General features: G+C 38.2%; 1 protein-coding gene across 2 annotated transcripts in view; it reads left to right on the top strand.

Moving 5' to 3' along the window:
- Nucleotides 1–21,858, top strand: part of SPAG6 (sperm associated antigen 6) — a 35,251-nt gene extending 13,393 nt beyond the window's left edge. The window contains exons 4-11 of one of the 2 annotated variants that reach the window (XM_059818895.1): nucleotides 2,081–2,264; nucleotides 8,952–9,157; nucleotides 10,052–10,225; nucleotides 12,627–12,779; nucleotides 15,149–15,340; nucleotides 16,544–16,660; nucleotides 19,426–19,571; nucleotides 21,792–21,858. In XM_059818895.1, coding sequence (XP_059674878.1) covers nucleotides 2,081–2,264; nucleotides 8,952–9,157; nucleotides 10,052–10,225; nucleotides 12,627–12,779; nucleotides 15,149–15,340; nucleotides 16,544–16,660; nucleotides 19,426–19,571; nucleotides 21,792–21,858 — 1,239 coding nt within the window. The remainder of the gene's footprint in view (nucleotides 1–2,080; nucleotides 2,265–8,951; nucleotides 9,158–10,051; nucleotides 10,226–12,626; nucleotides 12,780–15,148; nucleotides 15,341–16,543; nucleotides 16,661–19,425; nucleotides 19,572–21,791) is intronic. The other variant, XM_059818896.1, reaches the window with a different exon arrangement.
- The last annotated feature ends 2,454 nt before the right edge of the window (nucleotides 21,859–24,312 follow it).

Raw genomic sequence — 24,312 nt, 5'->3', positions numbered from 1 at the left:
AGCAAAATACAGTTTTACAGTGTGTTCTGACTGTGCCTGTGAATATGGTTTGTTTGTAAATAAATGTGTTCTGAATAACAAAACCAAAGAAGTGTTTTTCTTTGCCAGGAGCGTAATTACTTAACAGAAATAACATACCCATATTTGCACAGACATAGACTGTTGTAAACAACTATAGCTCTGAGTTCAGCAAAACTTAGAGTAACTTGCATTAGCTAGGGATTTGACCATTTGTCTGTACTGTTTCCCCTGACATCTGTTCCCTCTAAATGATGTTTAATGCTTTGCTTGTAAATTATGTTTAATGTACCTGCTTGTAGGCCTTAACTTAGACTGGATTTTTGGCATTAAGGAATTATATCAGTACTGATAAACTAAGCAGGGTCAGGGCATGTGTTTGAGCACTGGAAGATGACTGTGCTCTTTAATCGTTAACGTGCTCGCTGATGGCGTTTTAGCCAATGCCAACCATCAAACTACTCGGCAATGCCTGGACATGGTTTAGGGGATAGCACAAGATGGGGACAGTTTCCAGTAGTATAGATGAGGCCATTGTGCTTTGAGGGAAGATGAGTTTAGTTGGATGGAGGTGGTATGCTGTGTCACCTCTCTTCAGGGCCAGGGAGTGGGCCTGGGTCCCTTTTACTTCCTGTGGAGCCACTGCAGATACTCCTCTGTTGCCACGCCTTTGTGCTTTAGATCAGACTTTCAAAGGTGTTCGGGCACCTCACAGGATGCAGAAAAGCACTCACGTGGTTCTTCATTTCTCTGGACTTGATCCAAAAGGGATGTGGGCTTTGCATTGTTTAAGTTTTGGGTACCTTGACAGTAGGAGTTAAGCACTGTGAAGTGCCCAGGCTCCCTGTGCAGAGCAGAGGAGAATCAAGCATTTGGTATGAGATAAAAGCCAGCAGGCACACAGAGAGAGAGCCCTCTAGAGCTAGTCTGTAGGGCGGATCTGTCAACTGCCAGACTGGAGAGCAGACTCTGGGCACATGGACGTAGCAGCAGAGTATTTGTGTCCCAGTGAACCTTGCACTCATTGCTGCACAGCAGCTTCAAGAGGGAGTTGAACTGTCTTCCTCCCAACACAGTTGTCTGTGGCCAGGGTGCTTTAACTGTAAGGCAGGGGAAGAAATTTGATCTTCAGTTTCCACATCCCAGTGATAGCTATGAAACCCCAGGAGACTGAAATGTGACTTTTGGGAGGAAGACTTTAACTATGCTTTTAGAAGAAACCACAGCCACCGCCACTGTAGTTTACATGGAACCCCATGATGTGCGCAGCATCGTATGTGATAAATATGCTCAAAACATGTATTTGGTCCAGCACTGAAGGAGATGGGTAGAACTGAGACAAGTGCTTGGATTTTGCTTGAACTTATAATAGAGGTGCCAAGCTGCTTAGTCCTGTTGAAAGTGAGCTGTTTCCAGACACAGGAGTAGAATTGCAGGCTGGCAGTTCTGGGCAAAACTGAGGGTCATCTAGTGCTGGGTGTTTGGTGGGATGGGTTTTCAGGATCTTAGCTGTGGGCTTAGGCAGTATTTAGGCATTTCAGGATTCAGATCCTAAACCCTTTTGTTGGATCTAGTTCTCTGTGCCTCTGTTTGTAAGTGTAAACAATGTTTTCTCATAGAGATGTTGTGAGGGTATATACATTAGAAATTGTGAAACTTTGGAATTGTCACAGATGGGTAGAATTACTTTAGGAGCTTGCCCTGCATAACCTGTGTAATCTGGTTAAATATGTTAAGAGCTATTGTTTTTGCAGCTCTTATCATTCACTACTCACTTAAACAAACAGACTTATCTAGACTATTATCTTTTCCCCATATCCTCTTAGCCCTCTCATTTTTTTCTGTTTGTTTATGCACTTACTGCAAATTATAGATCATGAGCGGTCTCAAAGAAGGACTGTAAGGTTCATTGTGTGGTGTCTGGTGGTCCTGATTTGGATCTGTATGAGATATTGCTGCTACTAAAAAAGTCTAATTTATGCATGTTTGTACTGTATTATGCTTTGAATTACTTAATGTTAGTAAAAGCTTTTTTTTTTTTTTTTCTTTCTGATTTGTATAGCGTTTCTACAAGAAAGCAGCTGCATTTGTGCTAAGAGCAGTTGGTAAACATTCTCCACAGCTAGCTCAGGCAGTAGTTCAGTGTGGAGCACTGGAAACGCTTGTGATTTGCTTGGAAGATTTTGACCCTGGAGTCAAAGAAGCTGCATCTTGGGCACTGGGGTATATTGCCCGACACAATTCAGGTAACAGGTTTTACATGTGTTATCTTTCAGCTTAATGCTACGTAAGAGTTATAATAAATTGCATTATTGTAATGTTCATAAATAGAGCAAGATGCTTTTTCTTCTCTACTGTTATAAAATGTTAAATTTGGAATAAAAACTTACTGTAACTATACCAATCCAACAGTGCTGTACCTTTTGTGGGAAACTGGCATATCTGACACGAGCAGTGCCTGGTTATGAGGTGCTCTAAGAGGAGATGCGTTGGTCCTGCTGCCAGGAAAGGACGCTCTGCTTTATTCTCCTTCATGAAGAAATTTCAGAATCTTTATGTATTGTGTAACTGTTACTGTGGAACAAAGTTTCTTTTGCTCGACATGAGTTCTTATTTTATATACATAGTAAAATGGAGAAGCCTAGGTCGAACCAAGTTTCATTCAGCTTACAATAGCGCCTGCAGGATAAATGTGCCAGGTTCATCGCACTGACTATATTATCATTAGCCAGTAGACCACACTCTTCTCTGAAAGTCAAGAATAGATCCTAGGAATCCGATATCGAGCAGTTCACTGGTGTCTCACAAGCAGTTGTATAACTCACTGGCAGCGTCATGTTCCTATTTAAAAGCTGATCCACATGATTGATAATTCTTTTACCAGCTATTTATATAGTTCAAGTAAAAGTTTAGAGCTATGAATCAAAGAACTGAGGGAAGAAGCTGCTGGCTGGAAAGAGTGGGAGAAATGGCTTGTGTTCATATTGTTTAAAGTTAAACTTATTCTAGGATCATAACATTAACTCATGCATTTATGTTTGGTTTTGGCTCTAAAATGTACATAGACTGAATTTGGAATTGAATTTCTTCTTCCTTTTTTTAATTGATATGGACTGTTGTACTCTGTAAGGCATGGGCGATTTCCTCTTCCCACTTAGAGAGAGGGTTAACTTACTGAGACAGACTCCAAAGTTGTCAGCACCTTCCTAACAGACTGCTTTTTCTGGGGAACAAATTCATTCTTGGGGCACCTCTGTGGTAAAGATCTTTTATCTTTTGGTCACTGGGTCTGAATCCCACCCATGGTGGAAAATAATTGTTGCTTCCATCTGAAAGATATTTGTTTAAGTGTCATTTGAAAGTGTTCGTTTGTATAAATGTGTGTAGTATAAGTGTGTGTCTGTGTTACTCTTAACATAAACATTTCTGTAGTTTTGTTATGTCAGTAAATCAATATTGACTCACTTCAATTGCCCTTCATGCTATTCACTGCACAAATGCTGGCTGATCTTTATGGTGATCCAATTCACTCTGTGATGGCATTAACTGCAAAGATGGAGGTGGTGTGGGAGTATTGAAGACAACAAACTCCTTGTACAAATTTTTATTCCGTGGTTATGAATTATTTATTCACTGACAGTGAATGGGTGCATATCTCATGTCAATTTACGCCAGCAATAAGAACAGCATTTTCAGAAATTAGGCTGAAATTGCAAGTGCAACTGCTACCAAGCTGCAAGCATCAGGACATAGACAGATCACTAGATGTAATCAGTTAAAAAAACCCCAAACACAAAACAGAACCAAAAAAAACCCTGAAAAAAATTTTCTTCCTTTGCCCAGCTATGGCCAATTTGGGGGATTTACCTTCCTCTGTAACACAGTCACAGGAAGTCTCTAAAATGATTACTGAAAGTAGAGGAGTTATACTGAAGAAAGATCACTTTGTGCATGGTATGTTTCTTATACGCCTACAAGCATGCCTCTGCAACAGGATATTGTTGGGAGATGGGATACAAAGATAGATGGACCTGTTCTTATCAACATCTGGTGTTTACTGTTCAAGAAACTCTGGATTAGACTCACATCCTTGTGTTGACAAAATTTGGCAGTTATGATTTTCTGTCATTGACTGTCTGTGGACACATATTGCAGCTTAAACTCTAAAAGTAGAGTTGGGTGTGAAATGGTTTTCCCCACCCACGAAAGGTTTTTCAGTTTCAAAAATTGTTTCAGTTCCAAACTGGGGCAACATTAAGACACGTTTTTTTTTCTCTCCTGAAAACACTGGGGGGTAGGGAGGCTTATTTGCTCCGGCAAGAAAAGTTCAATAATTAGGGCATATGTCTGGGATGTATGTTGGAGACTGATTAAAGTCCTCATCTGTCTTAGGCAGGATGTGAACCTCTGTCTCCCTGAATGCAAGCAAAGGCTCCCAGTATTCGGTGATAACTGTTTGCAAGGAAGGGTCTCTCTGCTTTTAATCAGAAATTTCATCCATGACCTGGTAAAGCTGCTCTCTAGGAACTGCAGTGTATGTTCCCATGAAAAGACTTCCATTTTGAGAAATCAAGACGCCTTCTTTTTTTTCCTGATGAAAACATTCTCTGTTTAGCAAGTTCCCTACTGTCTTCGTACAACAATCTCTTAAAAGGCAGTTCTTCTGTGAACAGATGTCTCGAGAAGGCCTGTGAGATTTTAGGTCAAGACAGATGTCTCATGAGATTTCAAGACACTAGAATTCTTGCCAGGTCAGATTCCAAAATTTAGGAACAGCTCTTGCAGTTTTGCTCTTTCTTGAAGATCCCTTTCAGCTGAATTTCAGATGTTGATCTTACTCCAAAGTATACAGATCAATGTGCTGTAATTTTGCCATTCATTATTTCTACTATTTGTGTTTGAAAAGAAGTGTAAAGTGTTTCAAATATCATCAAAATACCATCAGGTCCATGAAAAATATTTTGTGAATTTTTACTTATACCATATTCAATTACTTTTAAAATGCAAAATTCTTATGTTTGAGATATGCACATAACTTGGCTTTCCATTTGCTTTGCCTACATCAAAGGTGTAATTTATTAATCGTCTCTTACCTGCTTCAGCATATTGTAAATCGGTAGGAAAACAAACATAAACAACACTTTATACTCAAGCATATTGCTGAGATCAGAGTTATACTCATTTTCTGTCATACAGTGTGGTACTCTTGGGGTCATAGGATGGCTCAGCTTGGAAGGGACCTTGGGAGGTCTCTAGTCCAGCTTCCTGCTCAAAGCAGGGTCAGCTACAAGGTTAGACCAGGTTGCTCAGCTCTTCAGTGTTTTGAGTCTAGCAGTAACTTTGTCTTATTCCAGGACCTAAGCTTGCCCTGCAATTAATGACTTCCATCCTTCTCCTGAGGAAATGTTTTCCCACTGGTTCCAGTGGAATCTTTAGCACTGTGGTTGTAGTGGTCTGCATAAACCCGTGGTTTTGAAGTGCAACCTTTGGACTACTTGTGGGGATAAGAGTCTTCCTATGTGGCCATTACATGATCAGAGTCCTCTGAAAAATACAGTATTGGTGGTTGTTTCGGTCAAAACCTGTTATTTCCTGTGGATACACCTGCCACTACAGCAGGGTCTGTTTGAGAACCCTGGTCTGGACTGAAACTTGCATTTGCTTCCAAGCAAAGAAGGTTTTGCTGCTGCTCCACTATGTGAATATGGCATTTGCTCAGAGCTGATTTTCCTTCTCTGGGGACTACCTGCACATTTGCTTTCTCACCTTCATCTTTTCTCCCTAGTCTTTTTTTGATCCATACTATTATTGCCAACATGTTAATGTTAGTATGGATTTTTTTTGGGTAGCACCTTAAACCAGTTTAGATGAATCCTGTAACACCTCCCATTGATTTCAGTGGGTATGTAGTCAGGATCTTATTGACTCCTCTTTGTTCACTTCCCACTCTTCCTGATCACATACACTCATAACTAGGCCTCAACTTACTTTGAATTAATTTCTTAGTCCCAGATGAGTACTTTTGTATTGAGACCAATCAGTACAACTTTAGTACAACTTCTGGTTGAACTGGTGACATCATAAACTCCAAAGTCTTTCTTTATCAGTCTTTCTTCTACCTCCATGTCAGTCTGTCTTCCTGTCTGCAGAATCTCCATTTGCTAAAATCTTCCTCATATTGTTCTGGACAAAAGCAATCAATTTATGGTGGGTTTTGAGTCTTAGTTCTCTTGTCTCTGAGCATGCGTAGAATAACATTTCCTACTTTCAGTCACGCAGGGAGAAGTCCTACTTTATCATCATGTAGTTGGACAGGTTCCTTGAGCTGTACCCCACACTGAAGTTCGAAGCCCAGGTTTTTCATAACTTTCTGTGGAATTAAATGAGTTTTATAAATTAGTTTTTCTCTGCTGTCTTTCTCCTCTTCAGCTATTGGTCTTGTCTTTGCCCTTATAATGCAGTCTTGGCATACTGTTCAGAAAAGTATTTTTGTAACTTGTTCCAGCTCTTTTAGTTTCGTTAACTGAATATTTGTTGTTAAAATTTTTTTCTTGACAACTGTATTTTCTCCTTTAACTCTTTCTCAGCCTTCATTTTTTTTCACCTCTCTGTGTTTTGTAATTGGATAGCAAAGTTCCATGAATCCTTTGGTGTATAGTCCGAATTAAAGATGTTCTGCCAAGTGGGAAGGTTAATTGAGCCTCTTTTTGAGAAAAAAGAATTGCAATTATCATAGAATCATTAATACTTAGAATTGTAGTTTTGGGCTGAGTTTGCAGGGAAGTGTGATGGGAAGATCTATATTTTCTTTTGTCCCTGCCTCAGCTTTCCTGTTTTTCTGACAGTCTGTTTACCGCTTGTCTGTCTTTTGACACGTGGTCCAGCCCTCCATGTGGTAAGTTATTAGCTATGAACCTTATAAACGCCACTGGAAGAACAACCATTTAATTAACCATGACCAACAGTAACCATCAGTATTTAAATGATACCAGACTTCTAACAGCAAGAGCTGATCTAAATTGAATCAGATTTAGTTTGCTCTTTTAAAATAACTTTTATGGTTGCTTTTGCATGCCTGGGCATAGCTGTGACCTTGAAGTATTGCTCTTTCTCTCCCTACTTGAACTTCATGATTTCAGCTCATAAGGCATCAAAGAAACCCATTCTTCTAGTAGTATCCTGTCCCTCTTGACATGATTTTCCTGATATTAGCATCTCTGAGCAGACTGTAGGTAATTGAGTTGGTTGCTCTGAAGTTGCTTCTGAGACACAGTCGGATGGATTAATCTGGACTGTTGGTCAGTAGTTCATGATGTATTCCACTTGGTTAGTGTACAGCGTCAAAATTCAATTTGAAGAAATCAAGTATGGCTTTTTCCGTGAAAAGCTGAATGTAGCTTATACCACTTATATTGATTAGCTAGTTTTCAGGTTTGTTTTCAGATATGTTTCAGGTACATTTCATTTCAAATTTGTAAAACTGAAGAGAGAGCATTTGGGTTTTGTTGAAATCTTACGATTTGTGTGTATTTGCAGGATGCACACTCTACATTTTCAGTCAAATAGTTATTTGAAAAGTGAACCTCAAAGGGTTAATTTTGTATTAGTTTAAAAATTACTGCATTATTTATTATAATTTTGTGAGGTAATATTTATATTTTCTTTAAAATATTATACCATAAAATAACATACAGTGTAAGTATTTGACTTATCACATGTATTGGAGTGTGTGGTTTTAACACACTAATTGAAAACAAATCTGGTCAGGAACATTATTTGGATATTAACAACGTAATGATGACATGAATTAGATTTCATGAAAAACTATATTAGTCTATGTATATTTAATGAAATATGCTGTATTTTTCTTAGTATGAAAATCTCTTTATGGATGGACTATAAATCAAAAGCTAAGTTAGAGTCTTGAAATACAACAGCCATATGTTGCCATGGTACTGTAAGTCAAGATAAATGTTAAAGATAATAATGGATATGCATAATAAGGTGTAGCAAAACTGTACTAAGAACCTAATAGATTATTGAATCTCCCATGATTTTTACCCCTTTTTCAACACTATTTTAAAATAGCACAGCTTGGTTATAGTATAAATTTTGCTTCTGATATCCAGTAATTCTTATTTTAGGACTGTGATTAATGCTGCATACATGGAGAGACCTAATGAATTTCTAATAGTGTAATTTTTGTCCCTGTCAGCTAATCATATGCTCAGATTTTTTTTTTCTTTTTTATTTAAGGTGCATTTAGTTAAGGATATTGTACTGATCTCAGACACACAATATCCCACTGATGATATTTCTCATTTGTGTAATTGCGTATGATAACATTTTCACATCATTAAATTCTGTCTTGTCCCATGTATGGTAGCAAAACCTAGTTTTGATCAGCAAGTTCCATTTTTCCAATCTTTTATGTAAGATAAATCTTTTATGTATGTTTTTTGTATTTCTGTTTTTGGCATTTGATCTATGCTAATATCTGCTTATCATTTAAAGAGGGTAAAATGCTCTCTAATTAGGTGGTTGGTAAAATTTTGGTACTTTGGCTTTCTGTGTTGTTGTTAGCCATGCATAAAATGCTTTCCTATTGATCAGTGTAGAATAGCCAGGGTTTAAACAGCTGACATCTGCTTACTTTAAAAAAAGAAAAAGAAAACAGAATAACAAACCATTTCAGCCTAATCTACCTCAAATGTGTGCATGTAAATGGGGGTCCATCTATTGACCTGCATTCTTTTCAGTCGTGGATTGGTCCACACGGTTTATGAAACCAGGAGGGCTGATTTGAAATGCAGATGTCGAGACAGTGAACTACACCCTCCCCTTTTTCCTTTGCTGTATCTGTCAGGGTGAAAAATGGCTTGCACAAGGGTCAGTCACCCATACTCACTTAATTACTTTCCTTGGACCTACAGAACTGTCACAAGCTGTGGTGGATGCAGGAGCTGTTCCTCTTTTAGTGCTCTGTATCCAGGAGCCAGAAATTGCTTTGAAAAGGATTGCTGCTTCAACTCTCAGTGATATTTCAAAGCATTCTCCAGAGTTAGCACAGACAGTAGTGGATGCAGGAGCTATCGCTCACTTAGCTCAGATGATCCTGAACCCTGATGCTAAACTGAAGGTACCTTTAAAAATTATTTTTTTAAAATCTCGATTATACCAGTCATTACTTGATATTGAATCAAAGACACTGATGTGCATACTTATCTAGGAAGCTCTTGTTTTGGGCATTAACAAGATGTAACTACATAGTTAGCGAGAAAGAGTTCTGAACATATTCACAGATTTAGCTACTGAATAAAAACTGCTGCTCTGTGAGGCGCTAAACTAATCTTTCTTCACTAATCTCTAAGTGAATAGTATGATTTTTTTTTTAGAATGATATAGTATATGAAGAATGCAACAGATATTTTTAATAGATAAAATTTGCACAATTCAGTTACAAGAAAGGTTTTGCATACTTAAGATTATACTATAAACCAGTTAATATTAAATGGATTATTGTATTTTAGAATGTACTATCTGATATGAATAGCTGCTGTTGAAGGTTTAATCACTAGAGTTTAATTGACAAAAAAAAATTGTTTGTTAATATAATTTTTCTGTGTTACTCTAACAGAAACACAAGACAACATAGAAATGCCACTTCAAACAAATAGATAAAAATTCTTTAACATAAGGTCTGACAGACCAAACTTATGCAAATAAATATACTTTCTATAGATTTCACTATATTTTAAATTATGGTTTTAAATGGTGTATATATTTTTTCCTTTTTAATACGTAGCAAGCTTGAATGGGATAAAACAAAGGACAAACTTTTATTCAGGAACCAGCGAATGTTCTGTGCCATTATATTCGTGCATGAATTGACTCAGTGAATTGTAAAATAGCTGTAATTGTTTTCCCTATCCTGCTTTGTTTTCCTTGATGCAATAGATTTTTGTGTGCAGGAGGAGTGTATGTTGTGGGATGTTTGTATACTATTGATTTTATAACAATTTTTATTTACTAGCGTCAGGTGCTGTCAGCTCTAAGCCAAATAGCAAAGCATTCAGTGGATCTTGCAGAGTTGGTGGTTGAAGCAGAAATTTTCCCAGTTGTGCTCACATGCCTGAAGGACTCAGATGAATATGTCAAGAAAAATGGTGCAACTTTAATTAGAGAGATAGCAAAGCATACGCCTGAGGTAAAACCTTGAAAATGCAAATACAAGGTCATATCATTAGATTCTACACTTTAAATAAAATACAGGATTATTCTGTCATTTGCTTTTTGAAGGGGAGGGCAAATAGCTGTTTGGCATGTTCATTGGAAAAATATGGAAATGCTTGCTGATATTATGAGATGTGTATTGAATATGAATTGGGTTAGGAAACTGGGAATCATATAATGTATACCTAGCTACTTCATTCCGTAAGATATCTGCACAGAGAGGGAGTTTTAGGCTGACAATTGTCAGTCCTAGATATTAAAAATATCATAAGAAAAGCCTCACAGAAGTCATGATACCAGCTAATAAATGACAAGATCATCCTATAACAATAATAGATGGTGTGTATCTTTTAAAAAAAATCTTCTGGGGTTCTGAGATCACATTTTAATTATTTTTCCAATGACAATGAAGGTCAAAAGTTCTCTTAGTTATTAAACTGACAGTGGTTTCTTTTCTTAGCTTGAGTTTGTAATTTGAGTCTCAGCATTTGCAGTGGTTTTGCCAATAATTGATACAGGAAGGTGGGGATGTTTGGCAAAGCCAATACAAAATAAATAGGAAAAAGAAATAATTATAACTATGTTAATCTGTCAGATCATACAGATAACTAAAAGGCTCTAAATATGGCTCTGGAATGAAATACAAGCAACGTATTTGTGGAACACACTAATGCTGAGCGCAGCCATTTCAAAATCATGATACTAGCTTAACAATTGAGAAGTATTTAAACATTAATATTGCACTGCTTCTTCAGCCTGCTGGTGATTAAAGGTTGCAGTCTTGTCACATTTCCTGGTTTCTCTCTGCACCTCATGAGTAATGCAACTTCACTTTCTCAAAAAAGTGAAGAAATTATCGTTATGAAAGGGGGGCACTAGAGTTGGAAGCCAGAGGCCAAACTCACAAGACTGCAGGTAAAGTCAGAAGAGCTGCTAGCACAGGATCTTCCATGCAAGGGGAACTGGCCATTCCAGCAGCTCTCCAAAGGAGCTGTAGGAAGTATCTCGGTGACTCCCAGTGGGAAGTCACAATCCACGTTTGACTCCAGAGTGACAGTAACCTTTGTCCATCTCTGAGCAACTCTATTCAAGGAACACATGTTGCAGCAGAGATAGATTGGCAAATGATATTTCTAGAGGAGCTGGCTGTGTCAGTCATGTCAGCGTTGTGGCTTTTGGATTTCATCTCTCTCTCTGCATATGCAGTAAAATTCCTGTGAAGGTCAGGATCTGGGGGACTTGCAGCGGGGCCTGAGGGTTACAGCACCAGGGCACATGGCTGTGCCTAGATGTAGGATTTGGTCATCACTGGCTGCAGTTCATAATCATGTGAACAGTTTTACCTAAGTAATAACTTTGAATTTCATCTAGCTGTTTCATGAAAAAAGCAATCCCCTTTTAAAGGCTCTAAGGAACAGTGGATTTTATGTTTATATAAATCAACTGGATTGGAAATCCACATGCCTCAGTTTTGTTCATTTGATTCTCACTTTTAAGAACGTGTTTCTTTTGCTTTGGAATCTTTGGGAAAAATGTGATATACCTAACAAGATAGAAGAAAATGATCATAATATGAAATTATTTTAATTTCTATGTATTGTTGATATCATACGTATACTGCTGCTGTCCCTCAAGGGATGTGAGAAGTGATACCTTTTGGAAAGAAACGTGTTGGATAGCTTGATACAGACAGCAAGCATCATAGACTGTGGACATGATTAACATTTATAAGCAAGGCTATATAATTTGGCATGCTGGGGCAAACTCCATTGCCCATCCAGTGTGTTCCCTGGACACCTCCCTCAGAATACCCTAACATGGCAGAATGGTGTAGTCCAAGCCAGTTTTCCGCATCCATGACAGTTGTCTTTGGCTTCATGTCTCATTAGGGGGATCTACAAAGGCTTTTATGCTGCAGAGGTTATCTAGAATGCAGGTGAGAGGAGGAGTGAGCCTTTCCCTCTGTCCCTGTACAGAACATATGCTATTGGCTTGGGAATGAGTGGGAATTAGTATGAAAGATCATCTGGCTCAGTAGGTGCATCTTCAAGGGCATTCATGTATTTGGCTGTCATTTGCATGATTCTTTAGTGTATACTAATGGAGTTGAGAATATGTCATTCCATGTATACAGCATCAAGAATTCAGAGTCCTGATTTCCTTGCAGTAAAGTTAATCAAAAACAGAGTAGCAAAACAGCTTCATTCCTGAGAACTTCATGCTGTGCTTAGTGCCCAAGAGTCTGTATGATACATCACTCTTATTCCAGCTTTATTTTGTAAATCAGGAGCAATACATTTAAAGACTTTTGTAATATAGTGCTTTATGCCTGTTGATACTTCACAGTATCTAATCTCTTCCGTTTATCTTTTCAGCTTTCACAGCTTATAGTAAATGCAGGTGGAGTTGCTGCTGTGATTGATTGTATTGGCAGCTGCAGAGGGACTGTCAGACTGCCTGGCATCATGATGCTTGGTTACGTAGCAGCTCATTCGGAGAACCTGTCAATGGCAGTGATTGTCTCCAAGGTTAGCTATTACTTTGTTGTCTTCCTATAGTTCTTCAGTGGTATTCTGAGAAAGAGATACAAATTAACATAGGCAGAGAATATTTTGTGACAGAATTATATACTTGCTGTTGACAAATGCACTTTCTCCTAATATTATGGCTTGCTGTGGCTGGAATTATGTGGTAACCTGATAAAAGTGTGTCTTTATGAAGTTGAACTTTTTATAAAGGTTCTGGATTAGTTTGTGAACATCCATTTGCATTACAGTACATGATTTTTCTATGTTGCAATTGCATAGGTACAGAAAATAAGCCAGTGAATTTCTATGGTCTGTTTCCTCTTAAAATGAATGTGGCTACATCAAAACCCTTTTTGAAACAAGAACGTTTAATGGCATGTTCTTCATTGCACTAGTGTGACTCTGCTAGTACTGCTAGAGCAGTCTTGCAGAAGAAATCTTCAGACTTAAAAAGACCTCAGTTTCTAATGTAGTATAGTTTGATTCAGTTGTGTGAGTGACATTTCAAAGGAGATAAGCTATACATTTTCAGGTTTAAATAAATTCTGCTGGGCAATGATATAGAAGGAGAGAATTTGCAATATTCGCAATAGGTGAAATTAGTGCCTGGCATAATATTCTGATGTGAATAATGCTAACTAATGACAGGAGGAAGGAAGTAATTTCACTGAGCATTGTTGGCCCATTTTCACACTATGTCAGTCATTTAAAATATACGGTATGAGTGGAAACAATGAAACAATAAAAACAGAGGAACAGAAATGTCTTCTAGTAGGAATGGAAGTTAAAAAATGGAAATTGCTACAATATAACATCAATAAGTATGCAGGGAAGGTAGGAGTGATAAAAAAATGCTCTTCTGCATTTGAAAACTAAAGAAATAGACACTTTTTCCTTGCCCTTTCCAGAGGCCCTTCTTCTCTGGATGTCTCCGTCTCTCCACTTTCAGGGATGCCTAGAGCAATTATGTTCCTACTGTTGAGTTCTTGACATTAAGTGGGATGAATCCAGGATTAAGTTCATGAGGAAGCACCTAAGTGATAAATTTTTGAAGAGTAATAATGGTTGCTACCATAACTGAATGGGAGCGCAGTGAGAAATTTTCTAAGGATCTGTCCAAACTCTCATGAAATTAAATATTTTAATGAGTGATGCACAAAAGAAACCCAAATAAACCCAAAACCCATTTAAAAAAAAATTGCTTCAGGGGAAACTAAGCTTGTGGAATGGTATATAGTGCTGAGGACATGGCTTGGTAAACTGGAACAATTTGAAAGACATGCACTGTGGCATAACCACATGGAGTTACACATCTACGACGTTATGACGTAAAGTGATAGCTCTGTTCCGCGGTACTGTATCCTGGAAAGGATGAATTTTGAAAAATGATTTTTGGGGTCATACTGGACAAACACTTCATTGTGGTCTTCTGCTGCAGTGCAGTGGTAAAAAAAAAAAAAAAGACAATTCAGGCCTTTGAGGTATTAAAGAGTGGAAAATGAAGCATTATTGGAAAACAGAAGTGAATCTATCTGTAGTACTAGTGCATATAGTTCTGTTGTCTGTGTTTGAAAAGGATCTTGAAAAAACCCTGAAGAGTGTGCAGAAAAGACTGAAAAATGATCCACGGGATGGAGAAAATGGTTTTCTAATTAGAGGTTTAGTAGCCTTCCCTTACCTAAAGTAGCATGCAATGATTCCTATTGAAGTATCCTGGCATAAAATACCAGCTACTAAGTAGCTCCATAATCCTGTGGAGAAAGGATAAAGACCGTGACCCTGAACCAGAAGAACTTCAGTAACAGCTGGATGTGAGTGAGGTATTCTCCATCTCTTGATTTCTTCAAATCAAGAGTTGAAACCTTTCTGGAAGTGATTGGATGAGTCAAACATGAACTACTGGACTCAAGAAGAGGTTGATAAGTTGAAATTTAGTGCTGTGGATAAAAAAACCGAAAAAGACTCAATGATTGAGCCCTTCTGGTCTTAAACTGCTTTCATAGATTCATAAACACTCAAATTCTTTTATTTTCAGTCTGACAAAACTGAAGCCTTTACTCTTAGTACAGCCTGAATTGTGTCATGTATTCCTTTTATCCCTTAAATTTGTGCCTTAGCTCAAACTGCCTTCTGACTTAGAACAGTGAATCTGTTTCTCTCTTTCTTTAACTAGATTTATTAAGATTTATTAAAAATTCTTGCTAGTCGTGATATTGTAAAAGTATGACACCACTAGCGTGCATTCTCTTATAACTTAGTTTAGAAGAAGAGTGTAAATAGAGAAACATTTTTTAACAATCTGTATCAGTTTCAAGTTGTCCTTCCCTGGTGTAGATTTGTAAAGCTTGTGCTTTTGATTAATGCTACAGGGAATACCACCACTGTGTGCCTGCTTGATAGAAGAACATGAAGATCATATTAAGGCAGCAGCTGCTTGGGCCTTGGGACAGGTTGGAAGACATACTCCTGAGCATGCACGTGCTGTTGCAACAGCAAACGTGCTACCCACACTGCTTGCTATGTATATGGACACACGCAGTTCAGAAGATCTTCAAATGAAAGCAAGTATATTTGTAGTGTCTGCAGTATGAGATATTTATTGTAATCAACAGATATAAGTGCTTAAAAACTGCTAAATGGTATGTGCTTTTATTGATGTTCATCGAGTCACAGATTTCCTGAGTGTAGGGTGTCCGAAGGCTGTGTGTCATTTATTAGGACTGGCTGGTCCTAACGGGTGTGTGTGTGGTGCATACCAAATCGTATGGTACAGCCTCAGCAGTTTAGTCCCTCATTTTCTTCACAGTTTAGATCAGAGTTGCATACCCATAAATGCTGTAATTTCTTGTGAGTGTCTAATTTCCAATTATCTACCTTTTTTTTGGAAGTATAAGCTCTTGTACAAAATATTATGGTCCTTGTAGTAGATTTGCTTACATTTTTATTATTGTAATAAAACTGTACCAAATACTCAAAGCTCTGCTCTTGAAAACATGCACTGTTCATGTTTAGGGCCTTCCTTGCATGGGAGCTAGTAGAGTTGTGGTTTGATAAAGTGTATTTTTGAGCGACGGTAAGTGAACCAACTGAAGAGTATAATATGACAGGATATGGTCTCCCATGTTGTACTATGCTTCTGTACATTCCACTGAAGTATAACTTTCCAGATCTGTAAAATAACTTTTGTATAGTCATTTTCAGCGGTCACCAAAATATCAAGGCCAAATTAGCTGTACCTATAATCCTACCCAAGAAGGTCATTACTGCTTGTAGCAGCCAACATTGAGTCTGTTTTCAGAAACTAAGCACTGATGTACAACTGTTTCACTCTCTCTTTCCCTCCCTGCCTGGACGGTAGTGCACTTTGCTATCCCAGACCATCAGACTCTCCTAGTAAGCCACTTCTAAAATATAGTCTTTTAAAATGTGTTTTGATTTAGCTTTCTATTATATTACAGTATTTCAATTTACTTAAAGGGCCTACTACTGCTTCCTCTGTAGTCAAAAGAAAATTGCCATTGCTTTGACCATAGGTAACATAATAAGAATGTGATGCACTGTAGGTTTTGAGGTTTAATATATCTAAGTAGAAAATTGATTCTTCATTAAGTGACCTGATAGATGATATAGTTTTTATTCAGAAAATGGTCTTTGAGAATTCTAATCAATTTGCTTTTTTGATCAGACTTCAGTGATATATAACATGAATTCTTGTTGTTTTCATTGATGTCTTACTATAGAAATTTTATTTTGCATTTCAATAGACTAAAAAAGCCTTAAAGAACATCCTTCAAAAATGCACGCATCTTCCAGCACTTGAACCATTGCTGCATGATGCCCCTCCCAATATTATGAAACATATTGTTGGGCAGTTTAGCAAGGTAAGAAAAGGCTCTGCTTGATGAGTAATATGTTAATTGTTTTCCATTTAGCAAGGAAGCTATCTTTCCAAAGACGGAGATTCTCTAAAGGTCTCAGTTGTTTTCTCAGAATCCTGAAACATTCCTGGCAGAAGCAGTTCGGAGCATCCCATTCTTTTGTCTGATAAAGCTGGATACTGTTTTATCTGGAACCTGCCATAATTCATCCTGAGACTGGGAAAACAGTTCCTTATAAGCAAGATGGTTTTTTTCTTCCTTGCCTCTTGAGATTAAGTGGAATATTAACTCACGTGCAAATATTTTCACTGAGCCAATGTATCACATAAATCCCAGTCACATCTGTTTTAGATAAAGTACAAGCTGTCTGTACAGGAGTGACTTAAGTCAGGTATTTTACAATAATCTAGAGTATAAAGGCTTCACCATTTCTGTCCTCATTAATTTTCAGTCTCAATTAAGTAAGTGTAAAAATCCCAAATCTTTTCTCATCCCTCTCAAAATTTGAAACTGTTGTTAATGACATTGTTGATTTGAGCACAGCATGTAAAAAGTGATACAACTTAATGAAAATATTTCAAATTATTGCTAAGTAATCAGGAGATTTCCAGTGTCTGCAATGTTCATCAGCTGTTGGGAATCCTGCTCAACTATAGGGTCTATCTTTTGTGCAATACTCTGCAGTGTAATCTGTTAGCAGGGGTATGAGGCTCTCTTGGTGAGATGTTCTTTCTGAAAATGGCCAAGTAAAACACTCTTGATATTCAGTTCTGATTATCACAGATCTGGAAGCACTGCTGTTTGTAGTGCAGATTCCTGATTACATTGCCACACTTAGGTTTGTCCTGTCTTCTTGCTAAGTCTGTACAAAGATTGGAGATTTGCACAGAATCCAGTGCCTTTTGCTTCTGTGTGCGGACTGGAGCTATTAATGAGCTGAGTGCATAGTAACTGGTAACCCAGTGTATAGATTTGAATGTTGTTTGCTGTTGAAGTGGTTTTGTACCCTTCATATCAGCTGATGTTTTGTTTTGTTCCGTTTTTCTTCTCCTACATTGTATTAAATGAACTGTACTTGTCTGGCATTTGCTCTTCTGAAGTATACATTTAAAATTAAGTTCTCTTCAGTAAAAGCATTTTTTTCTCCTGTACCATAGCTTGGGAATTTCCTATTCTTAGAGCTGTGGTGTATTACTTCTGTGGGCTTATTTATAGCACAGTAAAAGCCTTATTTCCGAGCAGTGCTTCAGAGCGGGATGCTGTCCATTCTTGGTGCTGGACTGTGTCATTTTAGCATTATCCTTTTCAGGGTCTGTGCAATCCTGTGCTGTGTCAGTTTGGACTGGGGGAAGGGACTGTGTCTCAGAGGTGCTGTCTGTCTTTAGGGCCTCTTCCAAGAGAGTTTTCTGCTGTCTTGTCCAGCCTGGGAGTCACAGTGTGGAGGAGGAAGGCAGAGAAAGGGCCATATTCTGTTTCCTTGCTAGTTCCTCCTTGGCAGTCCTTGTTGGGGGACATACGTGGAAACAGCCACCTTTTCAGTTCCCACAATGAAAGGATCACAGTCGTTCCTGACATTTCTATGGAGCATGTACTAGGGAGATGTCTCTGTGCTCCCCTGTTTTTACTTTACCTGTCTGTTGATTTTGTACAACCTAGAGGGACCAGGGAAATGAAGGCTGTTTGCCTGTATGCATGGCAGAAATCTCGTCCTTCTTTGCCTTCATCCTGTTAGGCAATCCCTTCCTCCTTCAAGGCTCTTGTTTTACACTGAGATACAGTCAAATTTGTGGCTTGATTTGTCTGACCAGTGTGAAGGCTTACAAAATGCCTTTGCCCCATAGTATGTAACTCTCAGAGTTGTTTTTAAACCCATCTGGTTTTGTTGTAGATGCAGCTGATGTCTTGCATTATCTTTCTCTCTTTTTTTGTTTCCCCTTTTTTTTTTAGTATTATTGCAGCCCTGTGGGCCTATGGACTACATGCTGTCGTTCTCCCTCGCCTGGCCCAGCCCCCACCTCCTTCCTCCCTCCCTCCCTGCCTCCCTCCGGTCCTCTGGTCAGAGCTGCATATTGGCATCACTCAGGGAGCGCAGAATGTATTGTCTGATCATTTCTGCTTCTCATCCCCTTTGGCTGCAGAAACTTCACATTTTTGCTTTGTGTGTGTATGTGTTTGTAAAAGGCTTCCATGGCTACACAGTGTGTTGTAGGATTTTAATATCTAGGAATTTAATAGTAGCATGCAATGCTTCAAGGCTGCATTGTTCACTTGCAACAATTCTCAGTATTGTTTTCATGCACTAATCTATACTAGATCATTATAATGATATAAAATTCTGCTCCACAATTAAACTGTGGGAATTGACATAAAAGACCTGAATAACTTGGTTTAAGTGAAACAGATGCTGTTGTTATTCCATGTTAGTGTTCTGGTTTTATTATCTATTTAATCTGCGCAATCATATTGTCTCTGTAGGAATAATTCAAGAAATATTATTTACATAAAGACAAATATTCAATTCAGTGTTTTTATATATGTTATGTATTAAAGTACATGTTAAATTATGTTATAACCATAAAGGGCTGGTTTATGATTTTTTCCTGTACAACTGGGTGTTAAAATACAGTAGTCATTTCAGACGTTGTACCTCTGATGTGTTCCATTTTATCTGTCCTCTGAATTAAAACCAGATAAGCAATATTTGAGCCTAGTAGCATAGAGATTCCTTTAAAAGATTTTTTTTTTTTAATGTACTTTTCTGTGTGTAGGTGTTACCACATGACAGCAAAGCACGCCGTCTCTTTGTAACAACTGGTGGACTTAAAAAGGTTCAAGAAATAAAAGCAGAACCTGGGTCACTTCTTCAGGAATATATCAACACTATTAACAATTGCTATCCAGAGGAAATAGTAAGGTACGGAAAATGAAATTTAAAAAATTCATACTTACAACATTGTTAGATGTTTTTCACAGGAACAACACAAAGCAAGGATTTAAAATATTAATTTAACTTCTACAGTAATTTTGTTTTTAATAAAACAGCGTAACATTTGGTTAACTGCCCCAGTGGTAACACAACCGTTAGACACATACTCTTGAACACTTTCTCTTTTCTGATTGTTTTTGGGATCAAATTTCTTTGTCTGTAAACAAAGGCCAAATAATCAGGCTCTTGCAGGAAACTGGGGGAGAAAAGTCAGTCTTGCACTTCCCAGACAAACTCCGAGGCTTCAGCACAACCGCTCTCATATTAGTGAATGTCTGTGGGAAGTTTCGTTTATCGTTGCAACTTATTTATGGATTACTCAGGCTTCAGACTACAGGTATTGGTGAATCTTTGCTTGCATCCTTGACTTCCCTAAGAGCCTGTCTGAACTAGTGTATTCAGAGGCTCCTTTGAAACTTCCTCTGATGTACAGAGGGTCCAGAGACTCTCCTGCACAGTTGCTCTGCCCACAGCTGCCCTTCCTCCCCCAGCCTCATCATGAGGCTTAAGTGTTTTATATAAAAGGACCATACACCAGCTGTCTGCACCGAGTTGAACTTTGCCCTTAATGAATACAGAAACACTATTAAATAGCTTACAGTCAAAATGTCACCATCCTAAATTGTAATAATGAGAGAAATGCCCTCCTAGATTCTAGATACCCATTTACAAGTCCTTCACTCCATCAACACATCAAAAGGATGCTGTACTCGTGCACTCCCTCTACAGGCTCTGAAAATCTGCATCATCAATTTCAATTATAACAACAGAGTTCTTCAGCTAATAGTAGCTACAACTAAGTCATGCAAAATGAAGCCCTGTTTGTCTCCACAAGGAAAAGCCTGTAGCTGTCAAATGGGTAAAGCAAAGTCATAAACTTTATTCTGCAGCAACAAATACTAATACTTCAGAGGAAAAGAGGACATTTTCTTAGACTTTTCTGGATATAATTCATGTTTCTTTGTTAAAGCTATTTTTTTCCCCTGTAAATGAAACAAGCTTACTTATGTAGGCTGGATGTAATAAAGAAAAGGGCCCCTTTGAGCACCTCCTGCTTGCCTCTCTGTGCTACTGCCTGATGGTGGTTGTGCTGCCTGAGGCACAGCTGCTATAATAGACTCCAGCTCTGGGTTTGTCCTGGAGACCTGTTATTTTAGGCTGTTTGCAGGCTGAATATAATAATGCATTGAAAAGTTAGCTTTATAATCAGAGAACTAATATGAGTTTTAAAAAGAGTTACATTACGCAGAAATCATCCAGAAAATGAAAGTCAATGAGGTAAATGGATCTTCCTTCAGTGTGAAAACATTGGGGATTTCTACTTGAATACATTTTAGGCATGCATTACACAGAAGTGTGTTGCTCTCCATTTATAGTTAAAGCTTCCAGGGCTCAGAGATGACAATTTATATGCCTGCAAAACCAGAAATGTACTGAGATGTATGTTTTTAGAATAACACAGTAATACATTTCAGATACTCTTAACCTGGAAAACAAGAACTGAATGCAGCTTTGGTGATGCTTGCATATTGGAAGCATGTAGTTGGTCCATTGTGGAAAACCAACTGAATGACAGCAGGACAATAATGACACCACAGAGTCCTACTCTAATGAAAAACCTATTGGATAATCTCTGTCCTTGAGTTGGCATTAGAGACAGAAGGTCATTGTGATAAATTTTTTTGTTCCAGAATAAATGTCTCTCGCATTGAAGTAGACTTCACATTAGCTTTGGGGTGTGTGCTTATGTTTGATGAACAGCAGTAGACTATTGTCATCTGGCAGCCTATGGTTCTGTGTAAACTCATGCTTTTTTATTAAAGGCCATAATTTCAAAAGAAGTTAACATCTACATTTCTCAGTAAAGACAATGCTTATGGCTACTGAACCTATCTAAAAACTAGCCACTTACCTACATGCCCTAAAAGAAGCTAAACATATTTTTGAAAAGCTGACTTCCAAGTATAAATGATAATGTAAGTTGAAAAGCAGGCTCTTACACATTGTAGGGGAATAACTGTAGAATTCCTTGACCAGTGTTTAATGTTAGGAATTTTTCCTGATCAATAGAAACATGAATAGTGTTTCATTACTTAGCACAGAACGTGTCTTGTAGTCTAACGCACAAACAAAATGTTTCTCTTTCAGGTATTATTCCCCTGGATATTCTGAGATACTTCTGGAAAGGGTGGAAAATTACCATCCAGTTTTATAAACTTCAATTTTTTATTAAAGCTGTATTTCACATTTATGCCTTTATGACTGTAATACAAATACAGCTGTTGAAACTCTTGTTTGATTCAGAAATCTCCTTCTGTTTGAACTACTGAAAGAGCTCAGCAATTCCAGCAAGCTGTATTTTGTTCTTTATAAACTTGTTTGTTGCTAAGTTTTTGTTCCTTTTTGTTTTTTCTCTAACGTTACTAGCAGATATTGCAGCATATATGAATGGAATTTCATGCAGGGGTGATGATTTATCACAGAAGCTTTTTTAGAATCAGTCATTTCCTTTTCCTTCCACAAGAAAGGTTTGTTATTATCTCATTCAAACTTTAGCCTTCTCAGTACTGTAACCATTTTCCCCTTTTGCCTTTGCATATTGTTTAGAGCTTCCCAAGCTTGATGAGGGGGAAAAAGCTGGCCCCTGTGCTTTTTCTAATTATGGAATCCATTCCGCACTGAGGTATCTCCTACTGCTACCTTTCAGAAAGTAAAGTGATGTGATTTTGCATCTCCAAACGTGTTAGTAGCTGCTAAATAAAGAAATTATTAGATCTGATGTTGGTAACAGGGCTGAATTCTGCATGATATGATAGTGTGGTGGTCCTGGCATGGTAGATAATACATCTTCTGCAAAAGGTCCTCCTAATTAAGGCAGGATTCACTGTATAGGGAAGGAGCAATACACTGTTTGCTGTATGCATCATTGTTCCTCTTGGAAAGGACAGAGTGAACTTAGAACTACCACGGGCACAAAAGGAAGGACCCTGGGAGGTTCAGCTCCATTTGGGTCAGCAGCAAATTTGTGCAGCTCAGAAGAGAGGAGAATTGCTTGGCTGCAGGAACACTATTAGCAAAGTTCTGAGCACATTCAGAGGAAACTTGAGGGTACTTGAGTCCCGCTGATTTGAGTGATGGGACTAAGGTTGCTCAGTACTTACTCTTCAAGAGCTGAAATTGCTGCAGAATTGAGTCGAAACACACTTGGAACTTAGGCTTGAAGTTGCAGATCACATTGACGTGGAGGTTATTTGAGGTATGAGCTCTTGCCTGTCTGTAGAACATCCTGGAAAGATTTTTGCCTTCTTACATAGAGTGAAAAAACTTTTACATTCTGCTTACTCCTCTGGTGTACTGTAGCAGCAGGGAGCAGTATACAGCCCTTTAGTATTGCCTAATATGTAACTGTCATTTACCATTTTTTGTTCTTCTAACCATTTTTCTTTTCCTCATATGCAGCAGTTTTTGGTGTTTTTTTTCCCAAAGAGTAATAAACAGTGTTTCTGGAATGGAATGTTGAAATACTGGCAGCCACAAGGAAAGACAATATTTGAAAACCCCCGCAGGAGAGAAACTTGTGTACTTTCTTAAACATATTAACTGAATGAGTTTATAAAACAGGGATAGTCTCTTCTATTACTCGTAAAACAGGAGCAAAGACTTATTGCAGTTGGAAATGATTTAGAGTGGCTTTTCTCTGCCAAATTCCAAATTACTGTTTTCTTTTATTCTTGTCAGCATATTTTTCAACAGTTCACAAAACCATTGATGGGCTATCTTCTGTTAAGGTTTAATTCTACAGAGGGCTGTGCTCCCACTGTGAGGTACTTGGTGTTCTCAGAGTCTGCTCTTCAGGAGGAGCAGGGGATGCACAGTACCTTGCTGTATGGACCCTAACTGAGATGGAAGCTGTTGGTGTCATGAATGCTGGTATAGAAACCACACCAGCTGGGTTCTTCCCTTAGCCCACATCAGAGTGAAAAGTCTTGGAATTGACTAGCTTCTACCAAATGCCTTTTTGTTTTTGATGTTTATATTCTGAAATTATTAATGCTAGGACACTAGTGGAAAAACATTAGGTCTATTAAAAAGATTGTTGTAATACTCAATAATTTTCTCACATGCATTATGGATATTTAAAAATCAAATCTTGTACAATCTCTAAAAGAAAATGTAATGGAAGGGCTTCCAGACAGTCTTGAAGGATCTGAACCCTTTATTTTCCCTAATGGAACAGAAATGGTGCAGAGGGCTGAATGCAATTGCAGTGCAGATGGGAGGCAGGATAGGCATGGAGCTGTGTACCCATAGCTGCATCATGTGCTTGGGAGCACACCCACACCACACGGTGCTAATGGATATGTTTTGTGCGGAGAGAGCAAAGAAGCTTCAGTCCCCTGACAAACGTGCTCCTGCTGTGTCACACTGTGCTACACTGTAAGGATTCCACAGGGTTAAATTTCAATGCCTAAACAATTTGTTCACAGTCTTTTCACAGTCTTTTTCTGATTCCTGACAAAGGAAATGATTGCACAAGACAAATCTTCAGAGCGATCTGATTGTGCAGAGCACAATCTAAATCAGACCTAACATAAATACATCTTTACACCAGCCAGGCAGTTCTGTCCTAGGCCAGTGGCTGTTTGGCCTCTTGTCGCAGGACTCTCCT

This window comes from Gavia stellata, chromosome 6, assembly GCF_030936135.1.
Source record: "Gavia stellata isolate bGavSte3 chromosome 6, bGavSte3.hap2, whole genome shotgun sequence".
Taxonomy (NCBI): Eukaryota; Metazoa; Chordata; class Aves; order Gaviiformes; family Gaviidae; genus Gavia; species Gavia stellata.
The sequence above is the reverse complement of the archived record's forward strand: the minus strand, read 5'-3'. Positions and strand labels throughout refer to the sequence as shown.